The sequence below is a fragment of the Dryobates pubescens genome, chromosome 6 (assembly GCF_014839835.1).
Source record: "Dryobates pubescens isolate bDryPub1 chromosome 6, bDryPub1.pri, whole genome shotgun sequence".
NCBI classification, from domain to species: domain Eukaryota; kingdom Metazoa; phylum Chordata; class Aves; order Piciformes; family Picidae; genus Dryobates; species Dryobates pubescens.
This window is the reverse complement of record NC_071617.1, coordinates 13,288,312-13,311,912: the sequence shown is the minus strand read 5'-3', so window position 1 is coordinate 13,311,912 and position 23,601 is coordinate 13,288,312. Positions and strand designations below refer to the sequence as shown.

Sequence of the window (23,601 nt, the reverse complement as noted above, 5' to 3'; positions counted from 1 at the left end):
CCCCGCGCCTTCCCATCCCGCCTCGCTTAGGTGACGCCAGCCCCGGCCCCCAGCGGCTGTGCTCCACGACGGGACAGGCTGGCTCCAGCCACGGGTCCCCCCCCACCCTCCGACCCCTAGCCACGTTTGCCCTCCCCGGTCCCCCGAGCAGCAGGGCGGGGGAAACCTACCTGCCGAACTACTCAGGGCATCCTCGCTCTCCAAAACCCCTCTGTGTTTCGCCCCGCGGAGCTCTCCCTTGGATTTCCAAACGAGCTTTACCATCTTGATCATCTCGGGCAAGTCCCAGGCCAGGGTCCCCTGCTGATAACCAGGCAGACTGCCCATGGGAAAGGGCATCGGCTCTTCCCCCGTCCTCCTCCGCCTGCCCGGCTCTGCCGCTGGGAAGAAGCGCTCCAGCACCGGCATCCTGGTCCGTGCCCCCCGGCCCGAGCAGCCGCGATGGGCATCCAGAGCGGTGCGGGGGCGCCCAGCCACCCACCGCCGCCACGCGCAGGGGGCGCCCCCCGTCGTCTCTCGGCCCCGATCCCGCGCTGCGGGCACGGAAGGAAGGAGCACCGGGCTCCGGCCGCCGCGCTCGCTATCCGCCCGCCCTCTGCGCGCCCTCAGCCCGCCGCCAAGCGCCGGCAGCCGGGGCGAAGCAGCTGGCGGGCAGGCGCGGAGACGCAACTCATGCCGGCGCGGCGCAGCGCCGAGCCCCGAGGGCGGGGGCGGGGGCTCGGGCCGCTGCTGCCGGCGGCGTCGTGGTGCGGGGGCCGGAGCAGCCCGGCAGCGGCAGTCGAGGGCAGCTGGACTGGCTGGGCAGAGCCACCCCCGTGTGACGCCCCTGTGTGCACTGTGGAGAGGGCAGGGAGGAGGTGGTTTGACTTTATCCCTGCCATGATGCCATGTGGGGACAACCCCCTTCCCCCCTGGCCTTCCTCCTCGCTCTCACCAGGTTATCTACGGAACCGTGTGGGGGTTTTGGCCTCTTAGTCAAACCCCGTGGTAACCTCGGCTGCTCTTCGGCCGAGAGGACAGTCGGTGATTCACGTCGTGGCGCTGCCTGCGAAGGCCGGGAGTGGGGTATGAGTCCGTTTGCAGCGTGTACTGCCCCCCCCGCCTGCCCCTTTCGGACGCCAAACGGGCATGCAGAAGGGCAGCGAAAGTACTGGCGCTTGACGGGTCGAAAACCAACGAGTTGCTGAAATTAGAAGTTTAGGGTGGGTACAGGGTCTGCCCCGCGTCGTCATCGTTTTGGCTACAAAGCTCCACCTGAACGGGTTCACGTTAGGACACTGCCTGGTGGCAGCGATCACTCATAAGACTACAACGACATGACAATTATTTCTTGCTAATCTTTAAAAACAAGGCGAAGCCGCCCGGAGAGTGCTCGGTCTCACGCATAAATGAGGTGGCGTGCCGGAGCTCTGCAGCCCTTAGCCAGCACCTTCCCTGGGCTTCCGCCAGATACCGACCTCAGGAGCACCCTAGGACCCCTGACCGGGAGAGGTCTTGCGATTTACAGAACTTTGACTTTATACATAAGATCCCTTTTAGCCTGTTGTTGGTCCTGGTCTGTCCTTTGTCTGTTAGTACAGCAGGGAGGTGGAGGCTCCTGCACCAGCACTTAGTTTTCCATAAAATTGCAGGAAACTTACTTAATGGGATTTTAGCAGACATTATAGTATTTCCTAACATACAGAGTTAATAAATTTGTCTTTTCCGGGTTACAATTCATGTTCTGCCTTCTCTCCAGGTAGGAAAATGAACTGGTGAACAAGCTGGAGCCAAGAGAATGCACTGAAAGTTAGCAAACACATTTACACGTGGAGGAGAGTGCCTAAGTTTTTTTCTCCTCCTGCCAGTGTGCCGTTTCCCCTGTTCTAGGATCCTCTGCCACACTGATCTTAATGTTCCCACCTCAAAGTGATAACTGAAGCTTTTAAAAAACTAGCCCTATTTTGGCTGCAGGCTGTAGTGCCATACTATTATCATACTACACTGTCAGGTAACTCTGCCTTGAAATATTGAAGTGCTTAAAATGTATTCTGCTGCTGTCATCGTGCTGTTATTTTGCAAAGTTCTTAGCATCAGGATATCCTGACTCTTGGAGCAAAGGGGTTAAGAGCAAAGAAAACAAATAGATGATCACATGCAGTACAGTGACAGCCATTAACACATTTGTACAATCTAATGGTTATGATGTTGTGGAAAGGCAAACTATTGGTTTTGAGTTCATATGGGCTTCTTGTGATATTTTAGCTTTCTCATATTAGTGCATTCTCTCTACATTATTTTCTTTTTTCTTCCTTTTTTTCCTCTTCCCCCCCCCCACCCCCCCCTTTTTTTTTTTCCTTTTCTGTTAAGGAGGAATAAACTAGGCAACTGAAGTCCAAAAGACATAGAATACTACTTGCCTACTGGGCAAATTAAACCTTACATCCCAGCTACTTTTGGTTTTAAGCTACAACGATATGCAGTCACTTTTTTTTTTCAGTTACTCTTTTTCCTCTTTGTTTACCTCTGTACTTCCTGCTCCCCGCTGGGCAAAGAGCAGAGGTGCCAGAGCCCTGTGAAAGAAAGGCTATCCTTGTGGTATTTCCAGCTTCACTGGATGCAAAACCCACCAGACTTAGAAGAGAATGTAATCACAGATGCCCAACCCAATATTTAGATGGATATCTGGATATTTAAATGCTTTCAGGTTTTCAAAATCTGAACTTCCTTTTCATACCCTTAAAACTATGAGACGTTTTGTGCTATCTGAAGTTGGGTCACTTTGGTATAAATCTGCCTCGTGTGGACAGGATCAGACAGTCAGAATGGAAACACTAATTGTTGTTTTTGCTGAAACACGATTGTTGTTTTTCTTTTCACTTACAGCTCTACCGATGCAAAGCAGGAGACGGGTCAAAACCCAAATGGAAACTGTGATCTGTTGTTACAGTTTTAGTGTTTCAAGAAACTATGTAACAAACTTAACAGTTTGTTGATGGTGGGTTTTTTCTCTCCCTGGAAAAATTAGTGTTAAATGAAAGCAACTGATCTAGCTTGGTGGGGGTTTGGTTTTGGTTTTAGTTTCCCCCCCCTGCTTTCTCACCAGTTTAAGGATCAGCAGTTACAAGTGAAACAAATAGATTGTATAAAAAAATGTTGCCTGACATTGATGAGAATGTCTGTAAAGTAATACATCTTATTCTTACTAAACTTGTTTGTCACAGCTGTACTACAGTTCAGTGATTATCCTTAATTTAGCCAAGATTTTGCTGTTACTGATTGACTTTCCTTATGTCTTTTTTTTTTTTTTTTCTTTCTGTTAAAAGTATGAAGCCAGATAAGAGCAGCTCACAGGAAAGCCTGCAAGATACGTATCTGATTATGAGGTTTTCATCATAAAAAAGCATCTGTAGCATCATTCACAGAGTCTTTTAAGAGACAAAATGCTCAGATTTTGCAAGTTGACTGTTTCTCTGACTTAAGTTGTGCTGTGATGATTTACCCAACTCGAAGATGTGACCTCAACATAATGCTTTTAACTTCTCTTAAGAAAAGGAATCAGAATTAAAACATAACATGCTCCTGCACAGCAATGTACCCAGCCATTTGTGTCTGCATTTTAAACAGTCCTTCAGCAAGCTCAGCTCACCTAAGACTTCTCTTTTGCATTCTCACTACCAGCTAGACTTGAAGGAAACCTTTCAACAGAGATGGATAGCTTTATTGCTACTAACTGCATTTCTCTGTGACTCTGAGTCAAACAAGCTCCAGCAATTACAAAAGAAATATAAACGTATTAGCTCTGGCCCTCATTCATTCTGAAAAGCAACACCAATGAAAAGCTGAACGATGTCATCTGAGAACCTGACAAGGCAGTGCATATTTTCACAGGTAGACACAAGAACTGGAAGAGACTTGAGGTTTTAAAGCAGTACTGTGGTGGAAGAAGAGGGAAGCGAGTAAACTGACAGATTAATAGCTGTTGTTTCATGATTGGTGTCTCTTAAAAAGTTTTACTTGTTTGCTTATTCACTCCAAAGTTATGTACTAAGAGCAGCAGCAACAGCAGAATTGCATGCCAGATGGTAGAGGAAGTGCCTTGTGTATCTTTTCAGTCTACTGAAGCCTGCCGGGCTGTTGTTAATCCACTGCTCTGGTTTTAATTGCAAGTCTCTTTCTTCCCCTTTTTGCTTTTCCTTCCTTCAAAGAAAAAGGAGGGAAGGGGAAAGTGAAGGAAAAACAAAACAAAACAAAACAAGCCAACCAACCAACCGAACAACAAACCATGGTTTAAACTGGCACTAGCACCATGATTTTGGCTTTGAGCTACCCTGTCCTGTGCCAAATATACTGTCTCCAGCAGCTCTCCCACAACAAATCAGTCCAGGCACACAAAAGCTGTAAAAAAGAATAGTGAAGAAAGATCCTTGATTTTCCCCCTCCAGCCCCCAGTCTTTTCCTTTTACTTCCTTCCACAAACTTCATTCCCCGGAAATTACCTCCTACTTGCCAGTATTGTAAATGATATAGGGACCTCCAGCCTGCAACTTTGCCAACAGCTTTCTTAGAGTACAGGCATCTTTGCCTTTCTGTGTTAACAGAAGGAGAAGTTAGATTCTGCTGTTCCTCTCACTTCAATCTGATAGCCAGTGTTTGGAAAAAAAGGCTCATACATTATTAGAGTGGCAGATTCATTACTACTGGAAATTTTAGTATTTCAGCTAATCCCCACCACTGCATTGTCTCACAGCTTAATAAGAGTACATTCCTAAGCAGTCACCTGAATACCTGAAAAGACTTTGATATTGCCTATCCATACAGTACCTGATTAAAACAACCCCCCAAACCCCCAAAGAAACTGGAAAAAGACTACCTAATTTTATAAGTGATTAGAAACATTAAGTACTGCAAATGTAGAGACCATTTTCAAAAACTATCAGAAGCTGAGTTTTAGAAGTATACAGGCATACACCTTTAGATGGCACTTACTAGTGGGATTGTCCAAAATCACTAATCACATACAAGAAGTATACCATTGCCTCTGTCCTAGCAGTCTCAGTCATGCAGAGACTATAGGCTAGGCTGTTGCCTAGGGTCAGAATGAAGTGATGACACCATGCCTGGCATCAAGCTTTTAGAGGGCTTCAGGGGTGTGATGTAAATTTATGATAAAAGAGAAGAATGCTAATGCTGGGGCACAGTCCCTACACATAAAGTGGAACACCAAACAACTGATGCTGCACGTTTTCAGGGCAGCCTAAAAGTATCAACAGAGAAAAAGAAAACACAAATGAGTAACTTTTAGAAGGGACCAGGGAACAGAGTGCCTAGGAAGCTTGTGACAAGAAAAACACAAACTGGCAGAGTTATGCAGAGCTTGCAAGAATTTTTCTAATGACCCCTGGCAGGTTTCTTTCATTGCTTTGCAAATCTTAGTATAATATTCTTTGCCACACATTTGTCTCATTTCAGATGTCTATTATTTTTTATTCTTGCTAATAAGGACAATCACTCTGAGTTATCTCTATCATCCCCAACAATATATTAAATATGAATAATTCTATATTTATTTGTGGACAGGTAATATGTCTTTGCTCTAGACTGGACATACTAAATGACCCTATCTCAAAACTTTTTTTCCAACCTTGACATTACTTTAATATTTTCCCTGTGCATTCTGAACAATTTTTTAACTTTTTTTTTTGTTTGTTGATGCATACTCAAGCTATATAGTAGGAGATTTTTTTTAATCTGCTACCATCTCACTGTCAGGAGTAATGAAATGAATCTCTGAGGAAATAGTAGGGAGCACTATTTGTTATTGCCTGGGCTGCATGTAACATCACTTCCTGAGAATCTTCCCTACTGGGAGACATTGGAGATGGACAATAGTGTTGTATGGGTTCACTGTAATCTTTTTGTTGTTGTCATTCAGTCAGATTCCTTGGAAAATGGTTCTGGAAACAAAGTGAGAATTGCTTGAGTTCTGTAGGGCAAGGAACCAATTCCTTTTTCATACTTGACACATGTGAGATAGCACACTTTTGTGATTAACAATTTGTACTATTAACTAAGAAAAAATGCTTGTGGCAAAGGAATAAACAGAAGTCCATAACTAATTGGAAACAGCAAGGTTGTGTAATTTTTCCACTGCTTGCTTTTGAAAACTTTAAAGTTCAGCATACTGAGTCTAATGCTTAAGATCTCCCATAGTACACAGTGAAATTCTATGTGGCTTTAAAGGAAATAATAGATAATAGACTTATCTCACCTTAATAAGCCCTAAAAAGAAAAAAAATAAGCTGAAGAAGAAGGGAACTGCCAGCACTGTATTAAACTATGTTGCATAATGTATCCGATCTACTCTATTAGTTTATTTCCTCCCTCAGTTCTTACATGCAAGTGAGATGTACCTGAGAGAAGATGAAGTCAAAAGATTTAAGAAAAACACATTGCCATCCCAAAAGAAGCTGTTAAGCAGTGATCATTGCAACAATTTTGCAACAGAGTCTTAGTAATGTACTGCAGTAACGGAGCAGGAGGTTAAGAATGGTCTTGTCCAACCAAAGCAATTCTGATTCTGATTCCATAACACTGCATCTGATTGAAAATGTAGGTAGAAGCCAGGTGGACAGAAAATAATAGCCTATTATATGAGATATGGGAAATGCTACTCATCATTTTTGTGTAATAACCCTATGGCAAGAATAACTGCTACATCCTGCAGGATTCTTTTTTGTTAGCAAGTGAAAAAAGACAGTAGAAAAAGAGACTAACCTTTTTTTTTTCTTTTGAGAGAGAGATGCATGTCCCTTACACAGAGAACTATACTAAGCAACTGGATGGTTTCAATTAATTCAGAAAGACTTCTGCTGGTTGGGCATGTGCATATGTAATTCATCTGTTGGGACATAAGTAGCTAAAATTATGGCAGCAGTCTGAGAGACGAAAGATGTGTCACATTTGAAATGTTTCTTTCACCTGTTACCTTTTAATGAGAGAGTATTAGTGGCTGTATAGCCTATGGTATCATTGCCCTGTGTGGCATTTGGAAAAGACTTGCAACTGTGATTTTGTCTTTTACAGTCTTTTGAAATTATAAAAATAAAATGAGTAGCTGAAAAATATGCATTAAGCAACATCTGGTTTAAATTTTTGTCAAAGAAAGAATAGTACAGTAAGAATACCTGGGACATCAATATAGCAATAAAAATAGGAGAATAATAGGGCTTACTCCTTCATTTGTAAAGCAGGTATCACAAAACATGATAATTTCCTTTCAGCTTTCAAAATGGAAAGGACATAATAGTTGGCTAGTAAAAGAAGCACCATTTAAAATAATATTCATACATATTTCTTAACTTTTAAAACTTGTTAGATATTCAATGTATGCACATATTAATATTGTAGAATATCCTCTCATAATTCTTCAGTTTTGGTCTTTTTTTACTTTAAGAATGAATGGTGAAATCATGTCTGTGTGTAATCCCATTTAGATGCCAGCAGTAGGATGGCATAGGTTAGGGATAGGCCTTGTGCAGACATCTCCCAAATTTATTCCTACTTGGAATGAGACAGTAAAGGAATGTTACTAAACTAGATTGTGCCTGATTCCATGTACATCCTAATACTAGCAGTGACTAAATAATCTTGATACTTTGGTCTGAGTGAATACCTAGGCCACTGAATTATAGTAGAACCAATACAGATGTGTATTTGAGATGAAATATTTATGGTACTTGGGTATCATTTCTACATTCATGCTTATGCTGTAACCACACTTTGTCTTTATTCTGTCTGCACATCAGCTTTCTTGTGATGTGCATACACCAAAGATGAGGTTATTTGCCCTCTCACAGAAGTTCTACAGCTTCATTTCCCTCCTTGCATCTTGCATGACATCAGTGAGCAGTTTGTGGCAGGGATGGACAGGAGATACAGCTGGGAAGTCGTGGGAAAGGTCTAACAGATGCACAAATATCCTAGTGGTAAACTAAGCTCCCTCTGACCCAGTTTCTCATGACTGCAAAATCAGCCCATATTTACTGTAATCAAGCTCCCTGCATTTCTCACAAATGCATTTGTGTAAATATAACTCCACCAGAATCAGCAGCTCTGGAGCTCTGCTTTCACCCCTGTGCTGACATGTTATTACCATGCCATCCAAACCCCATTGATAATGACACAAACACATGCTGATTCTTCATTACAGCTTCCACTCAAAAAGTAGTCATGCTAGTGGCGATGCTGCAGGAACAAAAAATCTCTAAGAAGATAGTCTAGGAGGAAAAGCCATCTAAAACGGGTTAAAGGCATCCACTAGATCTGCAGATGGAGGGAAGGCTTTTTGGAAAAACTGTTTCTCTCAGATGTATTTGGGCAGGCTGGTTTCAGTCATGCAGTTCCAGCTGTTGAGTGCTTTCCAAGATATCCTGACCATATGTAAAACTATAAATGTTTTCCAGTGTATCCTAAGATATCTGTTACGATATATATTTTGCAGGGCTCTGCAAAGCTTCTGTGGTAGAAATACTCATTTGGATACATGGTAATTGTAAGGTACATTACAAAAAAATGCCCCAACTGCATAATTGATAAAAGGCTTAGTAAATGAGAAAAGTACTCTGGTTATCTTGATTAACTGGTTATGCAAATGCTGTACTGTATGCAGATTCGCCCTCAGACCTTAGCCACAGATCAAAATGTGAGCTTTGGCCATGAGCCTGCAGTGTGCCCAGGCAGCTAAGAGGGCCAATGGCATTCTGGCCTGCATCAGGAACAGTGTGGCCAGCAGGAGCAGGGAGGTCATTCTGCCCCTGTACACTGCACTGGTTAGGACACACCTCAAGTCCTGTGTCCAGTTCTGGGCTCCTCAGTTTAGGAAGGAGGTTGACTTGCTGGAACGAGTCCAGAGAAGAGCAACAAAGTTGGTGAGGGGTTTGGAACATAAGCCCTACAAGGAGAGGCTGAGGGAGCTGGGGTTGCTTAGCCTGGAGAAGAGGAGACTCAGGGGTGACCTTATTACTCTCTACAACTACCTGAAGGGAGGTTGTAGACAGACAGATGTTGGTCTCTTCTCCCAGGCAAGCAGTACCAGAACAAGAGGACACAGTCTCAGGCTGCGCCAGGGGAGGTTCAGGCTGGATGTTAGAAAAAAGTTCTATACAGAAAGAGTGATTGGCCATTGGAATGGGCTGCCTGGGGAGGTGGTGGAGTCGCCATCACTGGAGGTTGTTAGGAGAAGACTTGATGGGGTGCTTGGTGCCGTGGGTTAGTTGTTTGGGCGGTGTTGGATTGGTTGATGGGTTGGACGCGATGATCTTGAAGGTCTCTTCCAACCTGGTTTATTCTATGTATTCTATGTATTCTATGTTCATAAAAATATGTTTCCATCAGGAGCAATGTGATTTCTGAAGTTTTCAGGTGGGATAATCAGGACAAAATTTCTTCCTCCTTGTCACTGTTTCTCCAGTACTAGTGAGTATATTTGCCTGTGCTTGATCTGTTTTTCTGAGGAGTGCAATATCATATGCCAAGTCAATTACAAGACATCACTGATTAGTTAATCTCACAATTCTCAGACTTTAGGGTTACTGTCTTTATCTTGCCTCCTACTGACAGAGGTGCTCTAGAAACAACAACAAAACCATTTTCAGCCACCTTTTGGGGGATGAGAGAGCTAAACATAACTGATTGCTCCCACAAACTGCCACCCACAGTTGCTGTCTGAAGATGCTTAATTGAGAAACTCAGCTCAGATCCTTAGAATGACAGACACTATCTTCTCTCTGTAAGCCTGGGCTTGGCAAAGTATCACCATTTTTTTGGAGTCTGCAAAGTTCTGATCACACTCAGAGAAGGAGATAGTTATGTGTCTCCATCAGCCAAGGAAAGAAAATTTCGGTACTCAAGGGAGCACTGAAATTATAGGGACAACGGCACTCCCCAGTTCGGTATTTACTTTCCATTCAGCTCTGTTCATGCTCTGGAGTGCTTTGAAAACTGGAGATGTTACAGAGTGTCCCAAAATGTGAGATAAAAAAATGTCCAAGCGATGGCCCTGTCCATCTTCTTGCTAATGCTACCTTGTGTTTAATGGAATACTACATGTATACTAATTAAGTAAAAGGGTTTCTGTTATTTTTATCGGGAATTTCTTATGCTCGTCAGTGAAACCCATTGCATAGTTTTTGCTGTCACTTTAAAAGTGTAATACCAATATTCAAGTAATAGCAGGAGAAAGTGGTTTCAGCCACCATTAACTTTGGCTTTTCAGAAAGGGAAAGAAATCCTCCAGTATTTCCAACTTCAGCACAGGAAACAGTTTAGTGAGGCTAGCACGCAAGGAAGTGATGTAACTTTTATCAGATTTTGTGACTGTGTGGAAAAAAAAAATCAATCATCAGTTGGACTATCACCCCATAAAACCACTAAGCTTCCTATGCCAACAAATTGCAGAGTAAGCTGCATCTCATTTGCTGATGTGTGCCATCTATGCTGGCTATTGTTTTAATGGCTAAATCTCAGATTTCTAATGCTGCCATCACATCTGTCCAAGAAGAAATACTTATTTAAGTCTCATTTTTGAATGAACATAAACTTTCTTTTCCAGTCACAGCATAAACAGAAGTGCATGCTGATCTAGGACTCTTTTCTTTTGAAAGTTCAGAATACAATTGCTAACATAATAAACCCAAGGTTAACAGTAGCAAGTTAAATTGGTTTTATTAAAGTATCAGACTTTGCTTGTACTAGCAACTGGAAGTTAAACCCAAGTATCCATCAGGCAGAATTTAAAAATTTGCAGTAAATGACTTATGAGAAAATACTTTTTTTTTCCCTTTTGATGTACTGAGTGTTGTGTTGAGATAACTTCAAAACATAGCATTAGAATAAGCGATCCTATAACCAGATATCCGAATAACATCTAACTTGGTATTTGAATAACATTGAGTAAACATGTTATAATATTCAAGTTAAAATAAATTAGCAAGACAACAGTAAAGGAAAATGACTAGGAAAGGTCAGGATGTAATGCTGGTTGTTTTCTTAACAAAATGAGAAATGAGAAGCAGCATTCCCTTGCAGAAAAAAATAAATAATGAATAAATAGGAAAAAAAAAATTCATAGTTTTAGACAAGAATTCTAACGTTGCCTTCTCTCAGGCCAAACTACTCCACTGGAAAAAAAACAACCCTCCAGCTTGCTGTAGGTGTCTCTATGAACATTCTCTCTCTGAAAGTGTGTGGAAGCAAGTGCAAGCACTGGGCATTATGAATGCAAGAATGGGAATGCAATTGGGTAAAGAGCTCAGTGACTTGCATGTGTCTTGTATGTAGCACAGAAGAGGGAGGAAGACCTGATAACATCTCTGTAGCACTCAAATATCTTTTCACTCACAGTAGTAGAAAATCAGCCTTAGCATCTCTGCAGTTAATGCCCTTTCCTGTGCCAGGGACCAATGGGATGTGATATACTGTGGTAAGAGGAACTGGCAGAAATTTCCCTGTTGAAGTAATGTTAGATTATGGAGAGATAAACAGGAGAGAATGAACGGTAAAAGAAAACAATATATGTTCAGTGACTGGTAGATATTTACTGTGGTTAATTACCTTATTAAAAAGTTAATGAAAGGAGGAAGTTGGTTGGAAGCAATAGTTGGTCTAGGTTAAGATGAAAAATACTAACCTCATATATTACACATTTAAGAATTAAAGGCAAGTGAAAATTTCATTTAATGCACACAACATTTTTAGGTTATTTTTGTCATTTGCCTGCAGCATAAATCCCAATATAACTTTCCTAATAACTTTTTTTCCTTTATTACTAAATGCCAATATAACTCAATGTGTATGTGGGAGTACAAATCATTTTGGATTGGATCAATTTGTTAACAGATGTCTGTGTGGTTGGAGCCTTGTGTAACTAGATGTTATACTGATAGCTCCTAATTATCATACAAAGGTCAGTGTAAGAGCCAGGGAGACTTTTACAACACCTACTTTAGGTATCCAGCTTGTCTACTAACCTAAACAGAGAATGAGACAGTCATCAAGGGTACGTTTCAAACCACCCAAATTAACATCTACTCTGAATCACCATGTCACAGAGCCTGTGTCTTCCCTTTGACTCAAAGAGGAACCATGGGAAAAAAACTGAGTAAGTTAACTAGCCAAGTTTTGTGCTGATACTTGGATAAGCTGCTTGCACCCTAAATTGCAATAATGCACAGTGGAGTAACTTTTGGCACAGACCAAACACCTGAAATTTTAACAACTACTGTTCAGTAGAATTCATCACATCTTTGATAGAAATACAGACAAATAAACTCTCCTTCTTTTAGTTTTGAGGTTCAAGATGCTCCATTGCTTTCTAAATAAATAGGTGCTGGAATCATCTCTGCCTCTCATCTTCGGCTCAGATCAGAAGTGGAAGGATGAGAACAGTGCAGAAGGTGCCACTCTTCAGTTGTTTCCAGGGAGAAGAATCTCATGAGGAAATTATAATCTCTTAGGTTTTGTGTCTGAATTCCAAGATGTTAAAATAAAATGAAGCAAACATTCAGAATCTTAAATTTTATTTTATGTTAAATAAAACGGACTCATAAAACTTCTGATATTTGCTTATTACTTGTTTATATCAGTGGTATTGCCTGGAAAGTATAGATTTTGCAAATTCAGATTTGAAAGCTCAAGAAAACAGCAATGGTAATGGGTGATGAATATTCATAAGTTAGGACAGTAACCAAAACATTCTTGTTTCCACAATATCTGCTCTTATTTATGGAATTTTGCTGTATCAATTACATTCTCACCTTTCCCCTTTCCCTTATACAGTCCTTATGGAAAAATAAAGGAAAATGAGCTGGGCTTTTTTAATGGCCTTGAATCTCTACAGTTGTCAGCTCAAGAGTATCCAAAAATTCTGTCACACATTAAATATAGTCTTAAATTTAGAGTATTGTACTTCTTTTCTGAGCAGATACAAATTCAGCTCCCTGGTCTGTGACATTGCTGGTATCATACTACAAAATCTGTTTTAATCACGTCAGCTGTATCTAAGCTGCCTAAACTCAGGAGTTCCTCCGGGTTCCAGGATTGGTGATGTGAGACGACTCAGGCTGGGATGAGAGCTGGAGCCTACTTCTCCTTTCCCTCTTCACCTGATTTCTCTAGAAGTCAAAAGATGTAAGCTGTAAAAAGCACCATGCTGCACTGGATAATGTTAGTTAATAAGGAAACCAGAATTAAGTGACTTGGGGCATCTTATGTCTACCAAAATTTACAAATGTAACTGTTTTCTCATGGCTAATACGGGAACAGTGTTACTTTTCTTCCAAGGAGTAAAGCAAAAATAAATGTTAGGAATAAGGAACCTTTAGCATACTGTAGTAAAAGAAGCCATATACTTCTTAGATACTTAGATGTATTTTTTAAGGATCTGTCTCAAACGTAGTTATTCTGGACTATCAAGATGTATAATTATCTGGGCACCCGTGGAGTTCAAAGGCAATTGGCAAGGCAGTACAAATAACAAATGTTGAAATGTTAGCCAGGTTCAGGAATGGTGGTGTTTTCTTCAGGGAGTTGAGTAGGAGTTCATCACTTTGCAATGCCTATGAGTCATGTCAGGTAGCGCTGGCAGCCCTGCATGACCTTGCAAAATGCTGTCTCCTCAACTAACCTCCAGGCCTGATTGGCTTGGTTTGCAGGACGTGTGAGCAGCCTTCCCCTTAGCAGTTGTGGGCAGGGATGAAGTAGTTGAAACTACCCCTGATATCCACAGCAGGTGCAGTGCTCAACAGGTGTTACATGTCCAGCTATCATAGAATCATAGAACATTTTGGGTTTGAAAGGACCTTTAAAGGTCGTCCTGAAGTCCAACCTCCCTGCAGTGAGCAGGAACACCTTTAACTAGATAAGGTTGTTCAGAGCACCATCCAACCTGACCTTGACCTATCTTATTGTCCACTTATGATTGATAAAAAGTGCCTTACCTCTGTAGTTGTTTTTATTCTGAAGAAATATTTAAAATACTTTTTTTGTCCATTCACATTTGAACATTTTTTTTTTTTCTTTTATCTTTCACTACTTATGATACTAAATATTATTTATTGGCTTGGTAGTAAAACCTGAGCTATTTGGTCAGGGGACAGTTGCAAACTATGGTAATAGCTATAAGCTTGGTTGTTCACCCATGGCTGAAGTGTGAACGCTACTGAAAAGGATTGTATGTAGCTTGACTATATTATATGGAAAATTTGCCAAAGAATATTTTGGCCAGAAAAGTGGGCTAAAGATCAGTTCTGGTCAGAAAAGTGGGTTAAGGATCCGTTCTAAACATCATCTTTCATAGCCACAAGTCACAAAGGCCTTAGTTACTTTATCCCCTACATTGTTTGGGTCAAGTTATTTGCCTTAATTTAACACAGGGAAGAGTGCTTACAGAATTCATCTTTTATGGACTAACTGAATGCTTACAGCTGGCAGCCACAGCCCACAATGCATCAGGAACAGTGTGGCCAGCAGGAGCAGGGAGGTCATTCTGCCTCTGTACACTGCACTGGTTAGGCCACACCTCGAGTACTGTGTCCAGTTCTGGGCCCCTTGTTTTAGGAAGGATGCTGACTTGCTGGAACGAGTCCAGAGAAGGGCAACAAAGTTGGTGAGGGGTTTGGAACACAAGCCCTATGAGGACAGACTGAGGGAGCTGGGCTTGCTTAGCCTGGAGGAGACTCAGGGGTGACCTTATTGCTCTCTACAACTACCTGAAGGGAGGTTGTAGACAGGCGGAGGTTGGTCTCTTCTCCCAGGCAACCAGCACCAGAACAAGAGGACACAGTCTCAAGCGGTGCCAGGGAAGTTTAGGCTGGCAGTTAGGAAGAAATTTTACACAGAGAGAGTGATTTGCCATTGGAATGGGCTGCCTGGGGAGGTGGTGGAGTCACCATCATTGGAGGTGTTCAGGAGAAGACTTGATGGGGTGCTTGGTTGCATGGTTTAGTTGATTAGGTGGGTTGGATGATAGGTTGGACGTGATGATCTTGAAGGTCTCTTCTAACCTGGTTTATTCTATTATTCTATTATTCTATTATGAAAGCTTGCAGCCTGGTCCACTCTAGGCAAACCCGTGGGCCTGGCTGGAAGCTGAGATGCTCTGGAAGTGAGACATGATCAACAATTGACATGTCTAGCCTATTACTAGCACTGTGTGCTGCAATACTGAAATCAGCTGCACAGATCCTTGCCTTCCTTCTTAAATATCAAACAAGTACTGCTGATGTTGAGGCAAGCAAGTTTGCTCTGCATCAGAGGTGAAGGGATCTGCATTTCTGAGAGGAGCTAGCACTTAAAATCTTTTCGACGTGAGACAGAAATTCTTCTGTGTGATTTTTCTGCTCCAGAAGCATGTGGCCTCAGGTAGGAAGATCTTCCTTTCATGCCTGAAGGTAATGGTGTCTTGTTCCTGAGCAGAATTGATGTGCAGTACTAGAATTTGCAAAGTTGCCACTGAATATCTGTAAGCAATTTTCACTCATTTCTTCCACTACTACTTTCCACTATAACTACCAGACACCCTAAAAAGTCCCTCACCAGCTTTCTTCTAGACCCCCTTCAGATACTGGAAGGCCACCATAAGGTCTCCTCAGAGCCTTCTCCTCTCCAGACTGAATACCCTCAACTCTCTCAGTCGGTTTCCATAGGAGAGGTGCTCCAGCACTCTGACCATCCTTGTGGCCCTTCTCTGGACACATTCCAGCATGTCTCATGTGTCTTGGCTGGACTAATTCCTCCCATGCCATGGAATATTATCTGCATTCATGAAGCATGTCCAATTTACTGATTTTTTGGCCTGATACCATGTAAAATTACTTTAACATACAGATGTTAGAAAGAAATTCATCACCATGAGGGTGGTGAGACGCTGGATTGCCCAGGGAGGTGGTAGAAGCCCCATCTGTGGAGGTTTTTAAGGCCAGGCTGAATGTGGCTCTGAGCAACCTGATCTAGTGTGAGGGGTCCCTGCCCATGGCAAGGGTGGTGGAACTGGAATACTGGAACTAGATGATCCTTGGGGTTCCTTCCAACCCTAACAATTCTATGATTCTATGTAGAAAGACAAGGCAAACACACAAACTCCCACATATTTACATGTAGAACACTGAGAGTTAAAACTATAAATATCAGGCAATGTGCAAGGTCCTCTCTATGTCTCTGTCTGACTTACCTGTGATGTTTTTTTAAAGACTGGACACTAACTGCAACCAAGTGTTTTAAAATTCCCTTAATCAGATCTGGCTGCTTTGAAACATGGTTTCTTAGTAGAAAGTCATCAGAAGGTTTTGAGCAGACAGGTGCTAAGTGTCTTGGACATCTTCACACGTGTAAGCCTTCTCGAAGTCATATTACCCATATTACTGCCATCACTGGAGGTTTTCAGGAGAAGACTTGATGGGGTGCTTGGTGCCATGGGTTAGTTGTTTGGGTGGTGTTGGATTGGTTGATGGGTTGGATGCGATGATCTTGAAGGTCTCTTCCAACCTGGTTTATTCTATGTATTCTATTCTATACCCTCTCTTATTACTATTCCTCCTCACAGAGAAGGAAACTCTTGGAAGAAACAGAAATAGACCATTTGATTCATGTCAGGTATCTCCATTGCTATACTGTGAGCTGAAAAGAGCTCTCAAAATGCCTGTGTCTTTCTGCTGACTGTCAGGAAGCCTCATATATGACAATGTTACTGTGCACATACAAAGGTACAAAAGAGTTAAGAACAGAGCATTCTGCTTGCCTGACAGTGCTATGTGCTATCTGCGAAGAGAATTTGCCATTCTCAGTATTGTGCAATATAAATTCCTTGCTTAGAGCAGAGGAAGCCTTCAACCATTTCTTCCAATGCCTTTCTATTACCCCTGCCTTCTTTCTTTTTCCAAGATGAAATTCCTTCTTAAGCAGTAATTAAAGGGAGTAAGAGAATATAGGCAAAGGCTTTAGAACTAGGACACTTTTTATTATAAAGCTCCATAATTTCTTTTGTAAATTTATTTAATATGCTGCATCTATGCATGGAAAAATATGCATGAAAATATGTTGGATCTATGCATAAAACATGACCAAACAAGCCTATGATCTATGTGAGTCTTGATACTTTGGCTCAGTACCAGTTTCTTACAAACTTTTTCCCACTCCACTCACCAAAACCAATCTAGAGCTTTATCCAGGGTTACCTATTTCCATAAGCACCCTATGATGGGAAAAGAGCTTACAAACATGAACAGCTAGCCCATAATGATAAGAAAACAAAATTAAATTACTCCAAAGAACTGAGTTAGAGGTTTGGGTTTTTTTCCTATATAAGCCAGAGGAATTACACTGAATCCCATTTAGATAGCCCAAGTTTCAGGGGACAGTTAATGACAGAAACAGTAATTACAGGAAAGGCTACCTCAAAGAGCCTGAGTTCCACATCAGTAACGAACTGTTACTGATGGATCAAGAAGATAAGGCTACCTTTACGGAAAAACGGGAAAGCATCTAAAAACAGATATTCCTGTTAACAATGGCAAAATATCTGGAGAAGAGCCAAGCCCTCATTTATTTGTGCAGCCTTTATGGAGTAAAGTATTGTAATGTATGGTTGCCATGCAAGGCATATGAAAAAGCGAATGAGCAAGCAAGATGCTGTTCAAGCAAAAAGTCTGTCTTTAAAGGCAGCACATAGGGTTTGTAGGACTTGTACACAATTAAGTTTTTATAATGTCTCTGTGGATAGTTTGTGGATGTTTATAATGAGAAATGCAAAAGTGTGCATTAGCATATGAAAGAGTCAGCAAGCACAGTAGGGAATCTGACTTCCTATCACATGATTGAGCAAAGCATTGAAGGGAAGAGGTATATAAATTTTCTGGTGCCAGGAGGTGCGAGGGAGAAGGCTGCTGGGATCGGCAGCTGGCCCAAGCCAGAGGAATTACTTTGTTTGGTATAACTTTGTGAGCTTTCATGTGTTTATTTCCCTGGGGGCAGGAGCTAAAACCTGTTGTGATGTGATAGTCTCTGACTTCCTGGAAGCAGGAGATGGCCCATGAGATGACTAATTGCCTCAACACACTGGGCAGCCAAGCCAGCTACTTCCTAGAATCTCCTGGGTCAGCCAATGGGCAATGTGATAAAAACTCCCACTACAGTTCCGAGGGGACTATCAATACTGCTAGGACCCAGTTCTAACACAATTTAGCTAAGGGTGATCTGAGCAGTCAGAGAGCAGATGCAGGGACAAAAGGTAGATAAAGACAGGAGTATCAAACTGCCTAGGCCTTCTGAGGTTTCCCAGGACCAGCTGAAAGTGGCAAATTCAGGCACAGTTAATGATGGACCCCACCTATATGTCAGATGGAATATATATTTATTTATTGATTGATTCACTTGCAGGGTGAAATAGGCCAATGTGTAAGCAGAACCTCATAACAGTAGCTGATATTCAGTACAGATGCTCTCTGCTGGCTGGAGCTAGAATTAGACCTCCACATCTGCTGGGGGATGTACATTTTCCGCATTTTTGTCAACTGATAACCTCCTGGACTTCTGAATTGGGAGAGTCCAAGTTTTGCCCTACTGTAGCAATGAAATTCCAAGAGTGGCAGGTCTATAATTTAACAATAATCATGAAGCCAGTAAGTCACAGCTTTGTTTAAGTAAGACCTAGTTAGGTCACATCTCTTAAAAGTAAATGAATAGGAAAGATTAAAGTGGGTTCAGCAGCAAATTATTATCTTTAACCACATATTATCAACTAGATGGCCTTATGCCTTTAAATCTGGGATAATTATGGTTTTGTCCAACAATATCCAATTACATGACAAATAACCTTGGCGTCTAAGGCAGGAACCTCTGATATGCGTCACTTCTTACCTCAAGAAGACTGTTTATCAGAGTTATCAGTGCTGGCTGCTGAAAAATCAGCCTGCTATTGTTACATTCCCATTCAGAGCATGCTGTCTTCCAAAACATCTGAGCAGACCTGACAGAATGACGGCTGGGAGTACTTTGACATAATCTACCAAAGGGAACTCCTGGGGGGAATAAACCAACGGCATTCATTGCACTTCCTCCTTTATAGTGTGTGATAATGTAGCTGGGGAATGCAGGGGCAATCTCCTGTAAGAGACAAAGCAGCAAATACATATAGGAAATCTTCAGTGCATATTTTCTGATTTGCACTGATTTCTCATTACTGCCAGCCACTGAGAAGTACAAAGACAGAAATGTCTTGCACTAGGAAAAAAAAAAGGTCTTTTATGTACTGGGATCAATCAGTCTCTCATACATTTCTTATTAGCCTTAGATCTCATAAGCAACAAACACTGAAAATTGTAATTAGAGCAACAAGTGTTATCATTAAAATATTTCCTAAGCATAGAAAGTAACATGAATGAAGTTTGTACTAGAACAAGAACAAACTCTATAAAGTAGAATTGCATTACAGCATTGCTTGTGATGCAAGTGCCGGGTTGTACACATTGACCACAACAACCCCATGCCATGCTACAGGCTGGGGTCAGAGTGGCTGGAGAGCAGCCAGGCAGAAAGGGACCTAGGTTGCTGGTTGATAAATAGGCTGAACATGAGCCAGCAGTGTGTCCAGGTGGCCAGGAAGGCCAATGGCATCCTGGCCTGTATCAGGAGCAGTGTGGCCAGCAGGAGCAGGGAGGTCATTCTGCCCCTGTACTCAGCACTGGTTAGGCCACACCTTGAGTACTGTGTCCAGTTCTGGGCCACTCAGTTTAGGAAAGATGTTGACTTGCTGGAACATGTCCAGAGAAGGGCAACAAAGCTGGTGAGGGGTTTGGAGCACAAGCCCTATGAGGACAGGCTGGGGGAGCTGGGGTTGCTTAGTCTGGAGAAGAGGAGGCTCAGGGGAGACCTTATTGACATCTACAACTACCTGAAGGGAGGTTGTAGCCAGGTGGGGGCTGGTCTCTTCTTCCAGGCAACCAGCACCAGAACAAGAGGACACAGTCTCAAGCTGCACCAGTGTAGGTTTAGGCTGGATGTTAGGAAGAAGTTCTTCATAGAAAGAGTGATTGGCCATTGGAATGGGCTGCCCAGGGAGGTGGTGGAGTCACCATCACTGGAGGTGTTTAGGAAGAGGCTGAATGGGGCACTTGGTGCCATGGTTTATTTGATTAGATGGTGTTGGATGTTAGGTTGGACTTGGAGATCTCAAAGGTCTCTTCCAACCTGGTTAATTCTATTTTTTTTTTTTTTCTGAATAGAAATAGCTCTTTGATATGTCATGTATTTAGCTATAAAATATGCTAATTATCTGGGGATTTGCATTTAATATCTATAAATCTGGTTTAAATGTTGGGTTGTTGCTTTAAAAACACCTACTGTTAGAAAGAATAATTATCTTTCTAGCCCTTTGTCAGAAAAGGAGAATGATGACTGGAAGCAGTCTACAGCTGCTGTGCATGGATATTACAGATAAGATCTATCAGTGTCTGTTTTTCATTGAATGTGAGAATATACATAGAATACATAGAATAAACCAGGTTGGAAGAGACCTTCAAGATCATCGCGTCCAACCCATCAACCAATCCAACCCACCTAATCAACTAATATGGCGTAGGTCATCAAGATGTTAAGGACCAGGTCCAAAAAATATTCCCAAAATGGGATTTAGGAATTCCAAATAGGATTTTTTGCTTAAATACCAGGATAAGATCCCCAAAATGCCTGTTTTGCTTTTGTTTGACATTGGAAATGCTTCAACACTGCTCCTGCTGCAGATTTCTTGCTTTGCTTGCTTGATTTTTAACCTTAAAACCCAGTTGGTGTCTGAAAGATCCAAGCATGAGCATGGTCAATAGCACCTCAGAATAGGGCAGAGCTCAGAAGACACTGCTTCTTTCATGTTTACATCCTATCTGCATCCAGACATGACAAGGGGACTCTACTGGAGTCTCCTTGTGTTCACTGCATCACTCCAATCACCATTCTCAGCATGTGCCAGGTACAGGGTGTGACTCATTGCAAGCTCTACTGGTGACCATTACAAAACTGAACTAGGAGGAAAAAAGACGCCTTTTCTTTATATGACAATAAAACTGTGCATGGACTTTATGTAGCACTTTACCATTTACTTGGGTTATCCATAAGATGGGGGAGAGCAGATTAAATTTCACTGTCTGCCAGGGTGAATGCTTCTTCTACAACTTGTTGCTCCCTTCAGAACTCCTTGCCTGCAGCATTAGATGTGCTGAACAGGACCAGCCTTTCCATGCAAAAAAGAATTCAGTGTTTGTTGTGTGTGTGTGTGCAAGAGTGAAATGGCTTTGTAGTGTAATGACTATGACATGAAGCTAGGATGAGGGAGAAGGGGAATCTAGCCTGTGCTTCACCGACTGCTCTTGAATTTTGCTGCTTTTATGGAGACTCCTGGTTCAGAGACCACAGTGTATGCAGGCTTCTTTAGTAGTGTGGGATTTTTGTTGCAGCAGATTATGCTGTGATTTAAAAGATGCTTTTCTTTCTTCTTCATTTTTTTTTTCATAATTTAAACTGGTTTTACAGTAGCTCTCTGTGGTTTAACTGTTGATCAGGTGCTTGTGAGTAAAATCAGATGCAGGGGTGAGAGTCTTCAAGTCAACGCAGACTGTTTGTCATTAGTTTCTTCATATTCTTTTCCCAACTGGCTGATAAGTTTAACCATATGATTTCAAAGCCCCACTGGGACTGGAGTGAGTGTTTCAATACTTAATGACTATAGAAGACAGAGCCTGCCAGTTCCCTGTGTTGCTACTTTTTTAATGGATTCATATTTGAATTCCCCCTTTGAACTGACACTTACGCTTCTCAGGCACTCTGAGACTCAGACACAAATTGCTGTGATGTTTTGCCTAGGAGAAATTACAAATAACTTGCTGCAAAGCCTTGCATTACATACCAGCCAACACTTTAGGGTAGCTTTATGAAGACAAGTTAAATAGAGACAAAAAACTGTTCTACCAAGGCAGATGCACTCATTTTGATGGCCTGGCTTTGGGAAACTTGATTAAAACCAGCTTTTTGTTTTGTTTTGTTTTGTTTGCTTTGATTTTTTATAACAGTCAAAGGCTAGCTGACAACTGTGCATTAGCAGCTTGGGACATGGGAGCAGGTGTTGCATTGGCCAACCTGAAATGGAGGGAGGATGACTAAACCCCTCCTTCATTCTTGTTCCTTGCCCAATTAAATCCAATTTAGAGCAATGTGTTGCTACACATCGCACCAACAATTAGAGGGAATAAAAGACTGAGTTTACATATTTTACAACTGAAGAAGTCCTTTTTTTATAGAGTGCTGCAATAACTGCTGTTACAAAAAGAGGTGCCACAAGATCATGAGTGAGCAAAGAGTGTTAAGAGCTAAATTTTATATCTTGTCCAATAGAAAGCTCCTCTATCAGCTGGACACTTTGACAAGCCACTCAACAGCGCTGATCTGCAGTTGGCATAGGCACTTTCTACATCAGCTCCAGCACTCCTGTTATGTCATTCATGTCCCTGTGTTAACCCAATTCTGTCTTACTTATGTCAGATAAGTTACTACCACAAAGCAGGGCTGCTGCATTTTGGTAGTCTCTATGTGAAAAAGCTCAATCAAGAGACATGGTAGAAAACTGGACTTTTGGCTACAGGGATTTTTTCTGTTGTTGGATTTGGAGATGCTGTAGGAATTCCTCAAGTGAGCCTTAGTGTGTCTGTTTCATTATCCTATTTTCCTCTGTATCCAAGGTTATTCAACCAAGCTGGCCTTCTTCTGAGGTCAGTAGGGAGTCCTTTCATATGCTGGAGTAAATCAGTGAAAGATGGTGATGCACATTTCACATAAAAGACTGAAGTGTACAGACTTTCAATGACTGTGACTGACCGAATGTAAAGCTACTAGTTGAAGGTTTTCCACTAAAAAATATTTAATTTGAGTGAAAAGTTTTGAATCTTTTACTGAAGCATAATTACAGGATCAAATTTCTGGAAGACAATTTTCATCAAATCTTTCAGAAGAGACTTTTCTTCCAGCCAGCTTAGATACATATTTGTTGTCAAAGACAAGCAAGTTTTCAATTAGAAGAGAATCAAGTATGGTGGCAGAAGAAATAAAGACAGGAGCTGAAGGATGGGCCCTGTGGATGTGAACCTGTGCTTCTCATGTAGCTCCTACTGAAGGAGTTAAATGTGTCCATAATATAAGATCCTGGAGCACATCTTGTTACTCTTTGAGGCAGCTTCAGCAAGAATATAAAAAACAGATGGACAAAGGTGCTTGGAGTTTAGCAATTCTTGCACATGATCTTTCTATGTCGGGGAGAAGCTTTCTGGCAGGACAGTGTTGTAGGGATTTATGCTGTTCCATCTTCAGAGCCTGTTTTTCAGAGGGAGGGCTTGAGGCTGCACAGCTGCTAGCCTAAAACCTTTCTAGATTTACTACTGGAAATTCACTTAAAATTAAACATCAGTGACAATCTCCCCCAACAAACATTAAGAATAAAATATTGTAAAGTAGGAAATGTTTAGGGAAAGAGAGAATTGTGGCGCTTCTGATTAAAATCAAACTCTCCCCATCCCATCTTAGGATTTC

At 41.8% G+C, this 23,601-nt stretch overlaps 1 protein-coding gene across 3 annotated transcripts in view; it reads right to left on the bottom strand.

The window, feature by feature from the left end:
* Positions 1-23,601, bottom strand: part of PDE7B (phosphodiesterase 7B) — a 201,462-nt gene that overhangs the window by 99,536 nt on the left and 78,325 nt on the right. The window contains exon 1 of one of the 3 annotated variants that reach the window (XM_009911391.2): positions 171-778. The exons of the other annotated variants lie outside the window; for them this stretch is intronic. Within the exon in view, the coding sequence (XP_009909693.1) occupies positions 171-408 (238 nt within the window). The 5' untranslated portion in view covers positions 409-778. Of the gene's footprint in view, positions 1-170; positions 779-23,601 lie in introns of those variants that run through there. 3 annotated transcript variants of the gene reach the window in all.